The 14,020-nt window shown below is 44.0% G+C and overlaps 3 protein-coding genes across 9 annotated transcripts in view; 2 read left to right on the plus strand and 1 right to left on the minus strand.

Moving 5' to 3' along the window:
• Nucleotides 1–3,505, plus strand: part of SENP5 (SUMO specific peptidase 5) — a 57,852-nt gene extending 54,347 nt beyond the window's left edge. For 3 of the 4 annotated variants that reach the window (XM_019796968.2, XM_011221694.3, XM_019796970.2), the window contains one exon: nt 227–3,505. In XM_019796968.2, coding sequence (XP_019652527.1) covers nt 227–337 — 111 coding nt within the window. In that variant the 3' untranslated portion in view covers nt 338–3,505. The remainder of the gene's footprint in view (nt 1–226) is intronic. The other variant, XR_002142173.2, reaches the window with a different exon arrangement.
• Nucleotides 1–11,819, minus strand: part of NCBP2 (nuclear cap binding protein subunit 2) — a 31,992-nt gene extending 20,173 nt beyond the window's left edge. Inside the window, exons 1-4 of one of the 4 annotated variants that reach the window (XR_004625311.1) lie at nt 11,657–11,818; nt 8,258–8,439; nt 5,849–5,987; nt 5,055–5,192 (exon numbers count right to left, since the gene is read on the minus strand). Coding sequence is in view for 3 of the 4 variants with exons in the window: in XM_011221697.3 (XP_011219999.1) it covers nt 5,121–5,192; nt 5,849–5,987; nt 8,258–8,439; nt 11,657–11,734 (471 nt within the window). In the remaining variant the exon portion in view is untranslated. Of the gene's footprint in view, nt 1–3,888; nt 5,193–5,848; nt 5,988–8,257; nt 8,440–11,656 lie in introns of those variants that run through there. The other 3 variants (XM_011221696.3, XM_011221697.3, XM_034660173.1) reach the window with 3 other exon arrangements.
• Nucleotides 11,820–11,894: 75 nt separating this feature from the next.
• On the plus strand, nt 11,895–12,685 carry NCBP2AS2 (NCBP2 antisense 2 (head to head)). Its single transcript, XM_034660179.1, has one exon. The coding sequence runs from the start codon at nt 11,970–11,972 to the stop codon at nt 12,267–12,269; it is 300 nt and encodes a 99-aa protein (XP_034516070.1). The 5' UTR covers nt 11,895–11,969; the 3' UTR covers nt 12,270–12,685.
• Nucleotides 12,686–14,020: the final 1,335 nt, after the last annotated feature.

The following is a 14,020-nucleotide window of genomic DNA, read 5'->3' on the forward strand; positions in this document are numbered from 1 at the left end:
TTCTGCTCCTCACATATTGTGTGGGAAAGAGGGGAGACCCCAAGCCATAAACTTACCGGGAAAGATGACTATAATTTGGAGGTAAATGTTTTAAAAGTGATGTGTTTTACAACCAAACTTTAAAATGCTGCCTTAGACCCTATTCCGTTAGGTCTGCATCTGGGAAAATACACTGGGCTGCTTCCTAGCTCCACATGCCACTTAAGTGTTTCTGGGACCTTTGCAGTACTGCAAGTGCCTCGCCTTAGAGCAGCCTTTCCAGTTTTCCCAAGAGGACATGCCCCGAGTGCGGAAGAGGATTTACAAGGAGCTGTGTGAGTGCCGGCTTATGGACTGAAACTCAGCAGGGACTATGGGAGGTCTGACCAAGTTGAAGCAGATGGTTTGTTACTTGAATCTCCAAACACTTATTTGAATTTTTACAGATATTTCAGATCAGTGGTGTTGGGCCACTATTGTTACCTCAAATTTGTTTTTTGCCCTATTCATTTCTCTAGCTGCCGTGTACTATTTTTTAATGTTCAGTTTGGTTTCATTTTTAATTTTATGAATTTCGTGTGTTCCCCCCATATTTAATATTTATTATCCAAACGCATGCATATAGACAGAGCATGCAGTGCAGAGTATTAAAAAAAAAATAAAAGCCTAGTAGATTTGGTGCGGCTTTTGAAACTTAGTTAGACGTGAACTGAATACAGGTTTCAAATTTAATCCCAGAACATAAAAGTGCAGGATGTTTTCAATACAACATAACTCTGAGAATGACAGTTGTTCCCTGGGGCGTAAAGGGTAGCTAGGAGTGGTGGTTTTGATAAAGCCAGTCCTGTTTTACCTGCTGCACCTTTCACTGACTTTCCTTTCCAAGTGAGTCGCATTCCTTTTGAAGGGTGAGAAGAAAGTGGCCAAAACCTGACTGGTGTGTTCTGTTACAGAGGCACACTTAAGCCCAGTGCCTACTCTGGGAGGAGTTGATTAAGGTGTGAGAAAAAGACAACTTTGGGGGTCCAGTTATATTAACACATGAGAAATTTCTATCTTGGCTTTAAGAAGAATTATAACAAATGCCTAAATCTTATAAAGGCTTTTGCTGGAACACTGAATTCTCTGGATTTTTGGTTTTGGCCCATTAAAAATGTTAATATCCATTAAACTCTAGTGGTCAAACAAGTGAGAATTCAGCCTAAGTATTTTACAAGTTGTCATTATCCTTGTGTGGTCTCCCACATGGAAGAAATTAAGATTTGCCAAACACCTTTTTTTCCAAGGGTGTTTAAATTTTCAGAACGGAAGACTGACCAGGTCTTCTGCAGATGGGTGGGGAGGAGAGAAGGGGAAGGGTAACAAGACTTGACTGCACAGGAGCACAGCAGAAGTTGAGGTTTGTTTTGCTTACCTCTAGTGATCTGAGCAGCGTGCAGGGCTCCTCATTTGGCCTCTCTTGACCAGCCCTGAGACTCCAGCGCTGGAGTCCTTTTTTTTCACTTCTGTCAACCTCATCTTCTGGAGGAGAGCAGAAGTGACCCTGTCCTTATGCTTAGCTGCAGTAGATTAAAGTAATGGACTTGCATCTTTATTTTAGCCTTTTATGATATTTGAAAGGAAAGGGAATCCGGAAAGATGCATGTTAAATTACCCAATTATCTTTTCTGAACTGGGACAGAAAAAACACAAAGGTGTATGTAAGCATCTCAGAAGCTTACAGAGAATACCAAGTAAATGACAGAAGATGCTTGGCATTATGCCTGGTTAGGTGTGAGGTATTGAAAATAAAAAGCTAAAACATGCAGTTTAACTTGGCCCAAAGGTGAGGCTGCCAGCAGTTGAGGGTATAGTCCGAACACGTTTACGCGTAGTTCCCACCCCAGACATTCCAAGCACCAACACCAGTGTTTACATTGTAAAGAGCCCCAGTGCTCTCCAGAGCCCTCTGGACTTACTGTAAAACCAGGTCAGTATTTCTTACTAAGATCAGAGGCACTTTATGCTGCTACAGTTAGGATTATGTCCGCATTAGCAAAGATGACAGTTTAAGTGGGGAGGATATCTTCTTGAGGTTTTCTGACTAATTATGCAAATGTGAGATTTTTTCCAGATCTGCACTAAGACATTTGCCCAACTGTTGGGGGGAGGGAGGTAGTTATACAAAGTAGCCAGTATAGCTAGGCTGTGGATTCACAGTATCTTAACCCTTGGAGTTCCAGCTCACTTCCTCACTGACAGAACCAGGCACGTAGAAAGGACACACAGAACTCTGTTCTGAATCTTCATGTCCAAAACCTGAATTGCTGTTTCCTCCAGTCTGAGAAATGGTCACCCTCTGGGCACTGAGGCAAACAGGGGCACGCATAGGTAACTAAAGTGAACTGTCCAAGGCCAGCTTCCCTTTCACTTACAGTTTAATAAGGCAGCTTGAGGTGCACTGTCCAGCATGCTTTTGCCTAAATGTCAAATATTTTAAGAATCTGGTTCAGAATGTTTCTCTGTTCATGAAACTGGGATTTTAGCACATAGTCGCTTTTCCCCCTATGCTCGTGATTAGGTGAACCTCTATTTAGCCCAAGCCCTACATCAGAAGGGCCTTTGTCCTGATGTTTGCAATAATTTCTTCCTTGCAACAAAGACATTTTTGAAGTGTAGTCTGGGCTGCCGGTGGAAGAGGCAGGCATTGTTTTACTGTCACTAGCTTGGGATGGAATTGTTTGGGTGCCCACAAGGTGGGCAGCCCTTATGCTTTTGGGGTTGAGTGCAGGCCTTGTACAAACTAAAAGCTGCTTACAATGTGCCTTCAAGCCGTGCCCAGTCCTGTCCACCAACAAACTTACTAGTCTGTAGTTCTTTCTTTCCAGTGATTGTCCTTATGTTAAATCTATAGCAATGAATGTAGATTAGTTCAACTTTTAGTTGAGTTCTCTTAAGGAAGGGAAAAAGCAGCAGGTGCTGCCAAAAGTCCCTAAATCACTTTTTTGTTTTGCATCGTATTTTCTACTTATCACTGAGTATGAGTGCCACCAGTCATACTAGATCCATAGCTGGAACAGAACAACAGCCCTGCCTGGGACACAGCCAGCACTAGTCTAAAGCTGCCCTTTTTCTCTGCAGTTTTGGTTCACTGCTTCCCTGGGTCAAAAGTGCTGACTGGGAGAGCTCTGGGTGCATCAGGCCCTTCAGGCGTGTTAATAGTGTGAACTGAATATACTGACTACCTGCTCTGCTTAATTATGTTAAGAAACCGAACTAATCAGAAGTTGTAAAGCACCTGCTTTTATTATGTGTGAGGCTCTGCCTCCTGGCCTATAGATAATTAAGACCTAGGGAATATACCATCAGAGAAGTGCTAATTGTATTTGGGTGTTACAAAAACAGGCCTAGATAAGCTGTTCACTTAAATGGTACCTTTTGGTCGGAAAAAGAATTTATTTAAAGATTGTGATCATGTAAAATTACTCAAACCTTCTAGCAAAAATATTTTTTTGAAAAATAAACTAAATGCCTTTATTAAACTAAATGCCTTTATAAATGTGTGTTCTCTTGAATAACATGTACTGTTTGGTGAGTAGTTTCTCAAAGGGATGCTCCTGTCATGGCAAGACTCATTTATGAACAGTGACCAGTGTAGGCTCTAAGCAGCCTACCCTTAAATAACACTACCCAAAAGAATTTTCTGCAGTGATGGCAGTGTTCTCTGAGCATCGCTAGTGACCACCAGATTAGGTAACTGTCAAATCAAAATGAACATGCAGATTCACCTTACTCATAAGTATTCCAGTATTCCAGTATTCCTTACTCATAAGAGTTCCAGTGTCACTCCTTATAGGTGAGGTAGTGGGCAGAGGCAATGATGACTTGGTCTGACAATTCAAACAAGAACCACTATGTTTTTAAGGCCTGTAGAAATCTGAGTTACATTTTACTACAAAATTATAAAATATTAAAATTACAGTGCAAAAGAAATTTTCAAAATGATCATATCCTCATTAAACATCTGCAGATGGTGCTTTCCTAAGCACTTAGCTTTTAATAACCCAAATAATCAGCTTGAACTCAAAGAGAGAACCTGTGCTTACTGTAATGTGAAAGATGTTCACACTGAGATACTTCAGCCCCAACTTTCAGAAACTAGTGGAAGTTAGGAGATACTCTGTTGCTAGATGAAAAAAATTTCACTTATATAAGGGAAAATTATATTAGACCAACAGTTTAATGAGCAATAGTTCATATATATTAGAGAAATCACCTTGTGCCTTACAAATGCAAAATAAATTTTGCAGACCCCCTTCACTGCAGAGACTATCAGCTTACTATGCAGGCTCTGAAACAGTAAGCACAATTAGGGAAAAAACAAGACAGACTTCAAATGAAAATTGGCTGAAACACATTTCCTGTGGGAAGTAATTCTGATTGTTCTTGGTAAGTGTTCTCTTGATTTTCAAGCTCTTTTTTAAACCTAGTCCGTTCCTGAGATCACTCTGAAAATGAATCTTGAAGTAGAACACATCTTTTGAAAAATGCGTACAGTAAATACTAGTCTTAGTACATAAAGCACATAAGCTGGTGGCATCTCTTAGGACAGTCTATGGCTTGCTTCTCCATCAACAATTTAGGAAGTTCCCTTGACTCCTCTGAGTTTGCCTTTAGAGATTAGAACTCAACACGGAAAATAAAACTCAGCTGTCAAACATCTTACTAATTCAGAGCAAAGTTATACAATATAGCAAAACCCTATTTATTACATTTTTATTTCCTGCAAACTTAAAAAATTTTAAGGCCCCAATGAAGACCATGAACTTTTTATCAATTTTTAAAATTTTCCATCTTCCTAAAAGTCTGGAGTCTTGGGCTGATACATCAAAATTGTTGCCACGAACACAAATTCTGACCTGGTGACATAAAATCATTCTGGCACCCTGACTAATGGCCAAGATTCTAAGACTACAGAATAAAGGCATTCTTTTGGATTCTGTCCTTTCATAGTTTTCAAAGGAAAACCATGAAAAGGCTTCCAGCTCAGTAGACACCTTGATCAAAGCATGGTAAAAGTGGGCGGGTTTGCAGACCTTGGGTAATGCACAGCAAATTCAACAGGCCAAAGGAGTGAGTTTTCATGATGGGGCTCTCACCACTCACTGGTTTTGGGCTAGTTTTCCATAGCCGCCTCTCCCAGCGTCATAGTCCTGCCGATACTCATCTCGTACCTTAATTGAAAAGAACATAAGTTACATTATAGAGAAGACTGGTGTAATGAATATGCCTTCCGCAAACATACCAGCAGGTCAACTGTTTAGCCTTTTCAGGTGTCATAATGTGAACATTCAAGCAGGACATAATTTTTTGAGCAACGATATAAAGCTCAACTGCCTTACAAAATTAAGATTACCTAATGGTTTTGTTTGCTTAATAATAAATAAAACTCTATGCCCAACATGAGGCTTGAACTCGTAACCCCGAGATCAAGAGTCACATGCTCTCCAACTGAGCCAGCCAGGCGCCCCTACCTAATATTTATTTATTATATAACATCATGCTTATACTCATCAGCATTCAAAAGTAGCACATTCCAAAGAATAAGTACTTAAATTAGGCTATTTTAAAATTAAAAACTTAAAACTTATTTCAGTGCGTTATCCTTTTGTTCTAGACACTTACAGGTGCAAAATAGCCCCTAGCAGAAGTCAGATAATGGTTGCTTGTCAAAATGTATAGAATCTATAATTTACCAATCCTAATGGATAGTTTTCAGATTCACTTCAAGCTAAGATTACAGGCACAGCAAACACAACCTGACAAAGCCCTTGTCACTAGGACTGAAATAACCAGGGAAAGAGTGAGACAAGAGAACCTTCCTGCATACCTGGCCCCCAGATCTACCACGGCCATACTGCCTGCCCTCCTTAAAGCCTGCGTCCCAGTCCGTGCGAATGATCCGGTCATCCAGACGAGTTCCATTTATGTACCTCATGGCATTTTCTGCATCTGCTCTTGAATAGTATCTTAAGTGTAAGTATTAAGGAACACTATACAGCATTTCTCCAAACATTTCTCCAAACATTTTTGGGAATACAGAAGGCAACATCTAAATGAAGCGGAGTTGTTAAGAGTACAAAATCGAATCCAACCAGATGGATCTCAAAGACAGTAACTCGGTTTGCACAAGCCTGTTTGAGGTTAGTCCAGAAGCAGAGAGTCAACTGATTTATCCAAGGCTACTGGTGGTGATTCCCTGGATAATCCTGTTGATAATTATTTTGTCCCACTGTCCCCATATTTTGGTTTGTAAAGTATAAATACATTGACAATGCGGGTTTGGAGCACAAACTGCACACTTCTTATCCAATTCAAGGAAACAAAAGCATCCAAATCTGGAACTGTATATTCAACAACCTTAATAAAAAGAGGTTACAGTGCATATGGAACTGCCACTGCACTTCATCAGAAGGAAAGACTCCATATCCTATCACTCAGGTTAGTTGTTTCCAAACCTATTTAATCAGATCCACTCAATGTATCTTTGGGGTGATATTAAAAAAAAATCTAAGCAATTATGATCATTAGCTGGGTTCAGGGAAATACTGATCTCTACTTTTTCCCCTACATCTTCAATTACACAGGTAGGGAAGCACTTGCTGAAATTCCAGTGTCCAACACCTGCACGATGCCTAGCACATAATGGGCATTCAGTAATTTTTTTGCTGGATAAATGACATGATAAAAGGGCAAAGTGAGAAAAAACACTGGCAATGGCAGCCTCTCTTGGCAATCATCTGTTGTTATGACTGTGGATCTGTGACACACAAAAAAAATGCAAAAGCATCTCAGTTCTCAGAGCCTGAGTATTACCTACAAGGTGAATTTTCTTTGCTTTGTGTGTTCTCACTGTTCGCCTCATATCCTGTCAACTTTGATGCTGCTGCCACCTGAGGCAAATGTAAAATCGGGGCATTCTTGTCCCTTGTGTTTGAAGGGAGAATGGAAAAAGCTTGAGGGGCCCAGAAATCAGACCCAAAAATCAAAAGTTTAGAACAGGTTTGAAAGTAGGGCTTCTAGTTCAAGCTGACAGAGTGAGCACATTTCTCATTTCCTTTTCAAGACCCCATTAGAATGACAGAAAAGATACATACACCCAAAGAATAGAAGAGGCCATCAACAAACCAGAGGTTCAAGAAAGGTGAAGGAAGAGTGCTAATGGATGAAACAAAGTCACAGTTTGAAATATTCTTGAAGGGGGTTAGAGGAGGAGACAGCAAATAGGGTTTTATTAAAAGTCTGTATGTAGGAAGATGACCTGCTAGCAGGAAGGCTTTTAAACCCAGGCAAATAAAAAAAGAACGACAGAGTTCTGAACAAACTGTTTGGAGAAACCCTATAGGGCACTGTCTTTGACATTAGTAAGGCATCTTTTCATTCTGGTATCTGGGAAGCCCACATATACCAAAAGCAGGCAGCAACTTAAGACAGATCTGCCTGGGCCCACAAAGTTAGCCTTCTTTTCCCTAATTATGACTGGGAACCCAGGGATCACCAGACATTTAAGGAAAATTTACAGCATAAATACAACCCTCCAAAAAGAAAAAAAAAAAAAACCCAGGTAATTTGGGGCACAAACAAAAATTTTTTAAACATGTTAGATGAGGTCTGGGAAATTTCTCAGAATATAAAACAAAATGACCAAAAAAGAAAATGTTAGGAGGAAAAAACCCCAAGCAAAAAATCCAGCAGGTCCAATATTTACAGAATTTCCAGGGAGACAACAGTTTGGTTTTGACCTCATGTAAAACCAAGCTATATACATCTACATAACGAAATACTATACAGCCGTTTAAAAAAGAGGTAGACCTATGTGTGCTAACATAAAACAATCTCTAAGGTGGAGGAAAAAACCAGTGCATGCGGTATGCACCACACATCCACAGGATCACTGCCGGAAAGACACCGAGACTGGTAACCGTCTGGATTTAGAACGGTACAGAGATTTTCACTGTACCCTTTGTACTTCTGTAAACACCATAAGCTTGTATTTTCAAAAGATTATTTCTTAAAGAATCTATTATAAACCATGGATTTCAGAACAGAATGTAAATGTTAACAGCTTTCACAACGCGAGAGTGTAGACGCATTGGGCAGAAGGTAAGAAGTAGATGAAAGGAGGAGAGGCAGAAGTATAGGGATATTAATTAGTGGATGGCCTCCCTCATTTTTTTAAAGTAGCCACTCTTCGCCCCACCCTCACCCAACAGCTACGCCAGACACACAGGAAGGATACTCCACAAAGCAGAACCCACATGCTGTTTTCTTCATCTTATCCAGACCCATAATGATTTTCTTTATGTCGCCACTTTTGCTGAAGAGTTCATAGATTTGTTCTTCAGTTGTGTAAAAGGAAAGATTTCCAACATACAACGTACAGCTCTTCTTCAGTAATTTTTCCTGTTCTTCATTGTCACCCTAGAATGTCAAAGAAAAAGTTAAGCAACACAATCTAAGAAGAGTCCTGGTTAAATAGTATTCCCAAGTATGGCAAAAACTGTCATTACTTCTAATCTGGGAACCAGCTTCTTTCATCATCCCAGTCTACCACAAATCCCTTGCCAAAGAGATAGAGAGAGAGAGGTGTTCACATTCTTGGACACACTTCTGCAGGTCCGGACTGCTTTCAGTTTAAGAATCATGTTGCATGTAGCCCTCCTGCGCAGTACCGCCGTGCAAACGGCATGCCTCTTCTCTGCCCACTCCATAGCCTCAGCACCGGAACCTTCTCCCGTTGCCGGAGCTTAACTTCCAGACCTTGAACCCATATACTAAAATGGACTTTTCTGTAGTGAAAAATAAATGGATTTTCAGAGACAGGGTATCCCTCATAATATTCCCACAGAGAATGTTCAAAACAACTGCCTAGATGGATTACATGCGCATATATTTTTCTGAGTTTAGGAGAAAATACAGTATTCACTAAAAACGAGAGCTTACATTTTTTTTTAAATAAAAAGGTTCCCTTACTTTTTTTTTTTTTAATTTACTAATTTTTTTGAGAGCAAGAGAGAGGGTGAGAAAGCAAGTGAGGGCTCACATGCACACGAGCAGGGGAAGGGGCAGAGGGAGCAGCAGACCCCCGCTGAGCAGGGAGCCTGATGCAGGACTCAATCCCAGGACCCTGGGATCATGACCGGAGCTGAAGGCAGACATTTAACAGACTGAGCCACCCACGTGCCCCGAGAACTTAGGTTCTTGACAGGCTTCCTAATTTGGAAGACAGGACGAAGCCAGAGACAGGAATATAACTTGGTTTCAGCCAACCCACCTGACGATCCCTGGGGATCATCATGGGCTAGATATGGTATTTTACATGCCTGCACAGAAACCAGGTCCTTGGACCTTCTCTTCCGGCCTCCACATTGGGGAGGACAAATGCTAACTAAATAGAAGGCCTACCTACTGACCTGCTCTCAGGCTCTCAGGTTAAGGCTCTCAGCAACCATACAGCGGTATTCCAGTTTGGAAAGTAGCGGAATAGATCTACGCTCAGGCCCCCAGAGCACTTTCCCAAGAGACCTCCCTTCTTCACTTACTACTCCATATATAATGCTGATCCAGTTTCCTTCACTCTGAGACCAAGACTTTGCATTATTTGTCTCTGAAAGCTTTGGACCACAGAGCTCAGACTAACAGGTCTCATGTGATCACATTCAGTGGCAGAATGGAAGGATAGAGAAACCATCTAAAGGAAATCGCATCAAAAGGGAAATGATGAAATAAATTACGGTACATCAATAAATATAAAACTATGCAGCCCCAAGAAAAATGTACATGCACATGCAGTTATACAGAACATCTCTAAGACAGTAATGACCATAGTGAAAAAAGATACAGAACGTGAAAGATATGCTCCAAAAAATATATTTTTTAAAGTATGAATATAAAAGGTCTCATACACAAGAAATAAGTACATGTTCCTTTAGGGAGAATCAAGGGATTGCAGGTCAGAGGCTTCCATGTATGAAATTGCATTTAACTCTCAGAAGTGAATGAGGTAGGGCCTAATTTATTAACCTTACTTTACACCTGAGACGACAGTAACTTGTTCGAGGTCATATCGCTACTCAGTAGTAGCAGCTGGAATCCAAACCTAGTCTCTCCCCACAACCCCCAAAACCAGTCTTATGCCCAATCCCATACTTCCTTAAAAAGTCCACAGGGCAGTAGTCTTTCTACATTAAAAACAAGTTTTCAGAACTTTGGAATGAGACATTACATAAAGTAGATCCACTTTATTTGTATCACTGCTGTTAATGATTTATTAAAATTACCAGGTGGTGGCCTTTTCTTTTTGTCCCACTTTTCTCACACGTGTAAGTAGTCCAAACAAACAGCCAAAGCTTAAGACAACTGTGGTGTAAGTCCTTACTGAAGGTATATTAACCTGGTTCCACTCAGGGAACACCAGGAGTACCTCATGACAGTATCTTACTACTATCTAAATAAAGCTACAGGCCTTAGACTGCATTTCAAGATGGTAATGATGTGGAACTTTCTAAAGTAACGAGAACTGTAAAAGTGATAGAAGTGATAAACCTTGCTTGGCATACAGTAAGCATTTACTGCCTTAGTGAATGAATTTCAGGTCTTCCTCATTTGGCCTTAAACAAAATTTCCTTTTCCCTACCCCGCTAACACGTTGCGCGCACTCTCCACGCCCACCCTCTTGTACCCGCACCTCTCCTTTCCTTTCCCGTCACAAGCCGTCTCCCTTTTCTGAATCCTCACAGGATTCCCTTTCCCGTCACCATGTCTGCTCTAGATTACGATTACTTGCCGCCATTTACAATCCCTACTGGAAAATTATAAACTCTTGGGGTGCGAAAACTGTCTTCCCTCCCCCTCTAGGACTTAGCAGGTTTAAGCAACAGCACTCAATAAAAGTTACATAATAATCAGTGGATGACGAGTTTCGCTCCACCTCATCCCCGCTTTTGCTGATACTGGACAACCCGCCTCGAATATCTGCCGCCTTCCCTTTTTCCACATAATCTACAATGACATGGGCCAAACTAAAACCTCCCTCTTCTGAAACCCAGCAGTTCTCTGAACTTGACACCTAGACTCTTAAAGTGCCTAGCTTGGACAGTCCACCTGCCCACTCCAAGGACTCCCTATGGTTGGAGTCAAGGCTCAACTTTGTGTCTCCCAGCCACCGCGTAGAACTCTGTAGGACCGTTCTACTAGACCAAGGAAGGAAAGGGCTCCACGCGCCACAGGGCCGACCTAATTTAAAATTGAAAAGTATCTGGTTCAGGAAGACCCCCCCCTTTCCCCATACTTCAGATGTCAAAAGCACACCCCTGCCCCTCATATCACAAAGTCACCTTCCCGAGGTACAGCCTGTGCAAATGCCAAGCCAACTACTACCGCCACTGGAACCCCTCTGCACTGGCCTGGGAAAGAGAGCAGATGCAAGGGAATGGGAAAGCGAGGCTCAAATTCTCTACGAGATAAGGGGATTCAATGGTATCCAAACGCTCTTTCAGCTCCGTTCCCCAGCAGGCACCGGGGCCTCAATTCGCGTCGGAAAACCAAAGAACGGCAAACGACACAATGAGACAAGAGCAAAACGATTCTCAGCATTCTGGCCCCGGGCCTTCCCTTCTCGCGGCCCGGCCTCCCTCACCCGGAAGTGCTGGTCCCGGTACTGGCTCAGCTCCACGTAGGAGTCGCTGCGCAGCGCCTTCAGAAGGCCGCCGGACATGGTGCAAAGTAGCGGACGAAGACGCCGCCACTCCGGGAACAACCAAGCTGCCGCGGCGGTGGCGGTGGCGGAAGCGGAAATGCGCGGAGGCGGCTGCAGAAGGTGGGCATCCTGTAAACCAATCCAAGCGCAGCAGTGTCGTCACCGGGCGGCGCGGGCGCAGACGTGGTCCGTCTTTATTCGTCACCCTTCGGAAGCGAGAGCGGCGTGCTCCGGGTTCCGGGTTGCTCCGAGGATGGTACTTCGGCGGCTGTTGGCCGCCCTGCTGCACAGCCCGCAGCTGGTGGAGCGTCTGTCCGAGTCCAAGCCCATCCGGCGTGCGGCGCAGCTCACGGCCTTCGCGCTGATGCAGGCCCAGCTGCGCGGCCAGGACGCAGCCCGGCGTCTTCGAGCCCTCGCGGCTGGGCCCGCGGGCTCGCTAGGTCGCCGCGCTGCCCGCTTCAGAGACACCTTCACTCAGGAGCTGCGCCGCGGCCTCCGAGAACGCCCGGGGTCACCGCCAGGTAGCCAGAGGGGCCCGGGCGCTAACCCCTAAACCCAGGCTGGGCCGGGCCGGGGTCGCCGGCTTTCCCTTCTGGACTCGGCACGGGCCTCGGCGCTAAGCGATCATCCTGGTCACTGTGCACGGCTTTGAATCCTGAGTCAGACTGTCGGCCTTAGAGTCTCATTCATCGGGGATCCCAGGCCTAACCGACATCCCCAGGGAAGCCCTGAGATAGGACTGGGCACGGTGCGAAGAAAGCCCCCAAGTCCCGGCCCCGACACACCGCGTACAGAGAGCCATGACCCGAACCACAGCCCGAAGAAGTCTGCCTTCTGCGAATGGGACTAAAACTCGTGTTCAGTGACGCTGCCTCTGCACTGAGAGAGCAGCGCGCTTCTTCCAGGGGAGAGCATGGATGGAAAAACACAGCTGCCAAAATCCTCCGATTAAATGTGTGAGCCGAGTAATGGGTGTGAGTGTGGTACTTCTCCGGCGAGATGGGTTAGGGTTCCTGGGGGCTCCAGGCCCGTGGTAATACTAGTTAACGCATTTGGAGTGCTTACTCTGTGCTGGCACTTGCTAATTGCACTCCGTCTGGGCTCTTGCACTCCTTACAGTCACCTCGATATGAGGAAGTGTAGGCTGCATCCTTACAGAGTTGGGATGTGAATACATGAGTTTGACTCCAGGTCCTAGTCCTTAACCACAATTCTCTGCAGCATTTGCCCTGACCTTCAATGCCTTCCTCCACCTCCCCCACCCCGTTATCACCATTGGGCATTAGAACTGTCTAGTACAGAACAAGCTACCTGGATTCCTATTACTAGTTTTAGAGGGTCAGGATTACAATCAAGACAGCCGATGGACTCATGAGTAGGAAATCCGTGGTACACAGAAATGCCTTGTCATTTTGATGCTTCTGACTGCATTTCAGATCGCCTCTAATTAGGCTCCACAGTTCATTGTGCAATCTAGAAAGCTTGAAGACACAGGAGCTGCTTTCAGGCTGGTGACCAACCAGAATTTATATGCTGGCCTTTCTGATAGTTATAGAGAGGAAGCTGGATAGGGGCGGGGTGGGGGGGACGACCAGTGGGGGTGGAGAAGCTAAAGTAATATTCCTAATGTTCATACTTCTGATTTGCTATCCCATCCCAGTCATCCCATCAGAGGTGCTGCTGTTTAATCCTCTCTCAGGCCCAAAGTCCCACTCTCCTAGTGACCACAGTCCTGATTTGGCATCCGACCCTTCTGTCTTATCAAAGGACAAATACTCCTCCCAGCCCAGAGGCCACTCTGGATTCTCCCTTGAGGCTGGCAGTGAGGAGTCCGAGGAGCTGCTTCCTTCTATGGCCTTCCTCCACAGTGGCCTTAATCCCACTCCTTTGTCTCTGGATCTCAGTGGCAGAATATTACCAGTCCCCAGCCCAACTCCCTACCCTCAACATAGGTAAGCACACTCGATGGTAGGTCTTTTTCCAGACTGGCAGGGACAAAAAGGGAAGCGGTGCAGGAAGCAATGAAGCTACTGGACAAACTGGTCATCAACTGCTAGAGAAAACAAGAAAAGGGGGTAGTTGTTTCTCACGGAAGAAGTGGGTAAGAACTAAGCTCCCTCCATTTTGTAGAGGGAGTCGGAGCAGAGAGGGAAAACTGGGTCCTTTCTGCTCCAGCTCCAGGTGGCTTGGGTGCCTCTTGCTTTACTGGAGAAGCCTCCAGTGACTGTAGACACTGGCTTGCCATCCCACTAGTTACCCTATTACTAAAGAAACATCAAATTCTTTCCACCACCCCCAGTGGCA

Source organism: Ailuropoda melanoleuca, chromosome 1, assembly GCF_002007445.2.
Source record: "Ailuropoda melanoleuca isolate Jingjing chromosome 1, ASM200744v2, whole genome shotgun sequence".
Lineage (NCBI taxonomy): Eukaryota > Metazoa > Chordata > Mammalia > Carnivora > Ursidae > Ailuropoda > Ailuropoda melanoleuca.

Coding starts and splice junctions, on each gene's coding strand:
- NCBP2AS2 (XM_034660179.1), top strand. CDS start 11,970: ATGGTACTTCGGCGGCTGTTGGCCGCCCTGCTGCACAGCCCGCAGCTG.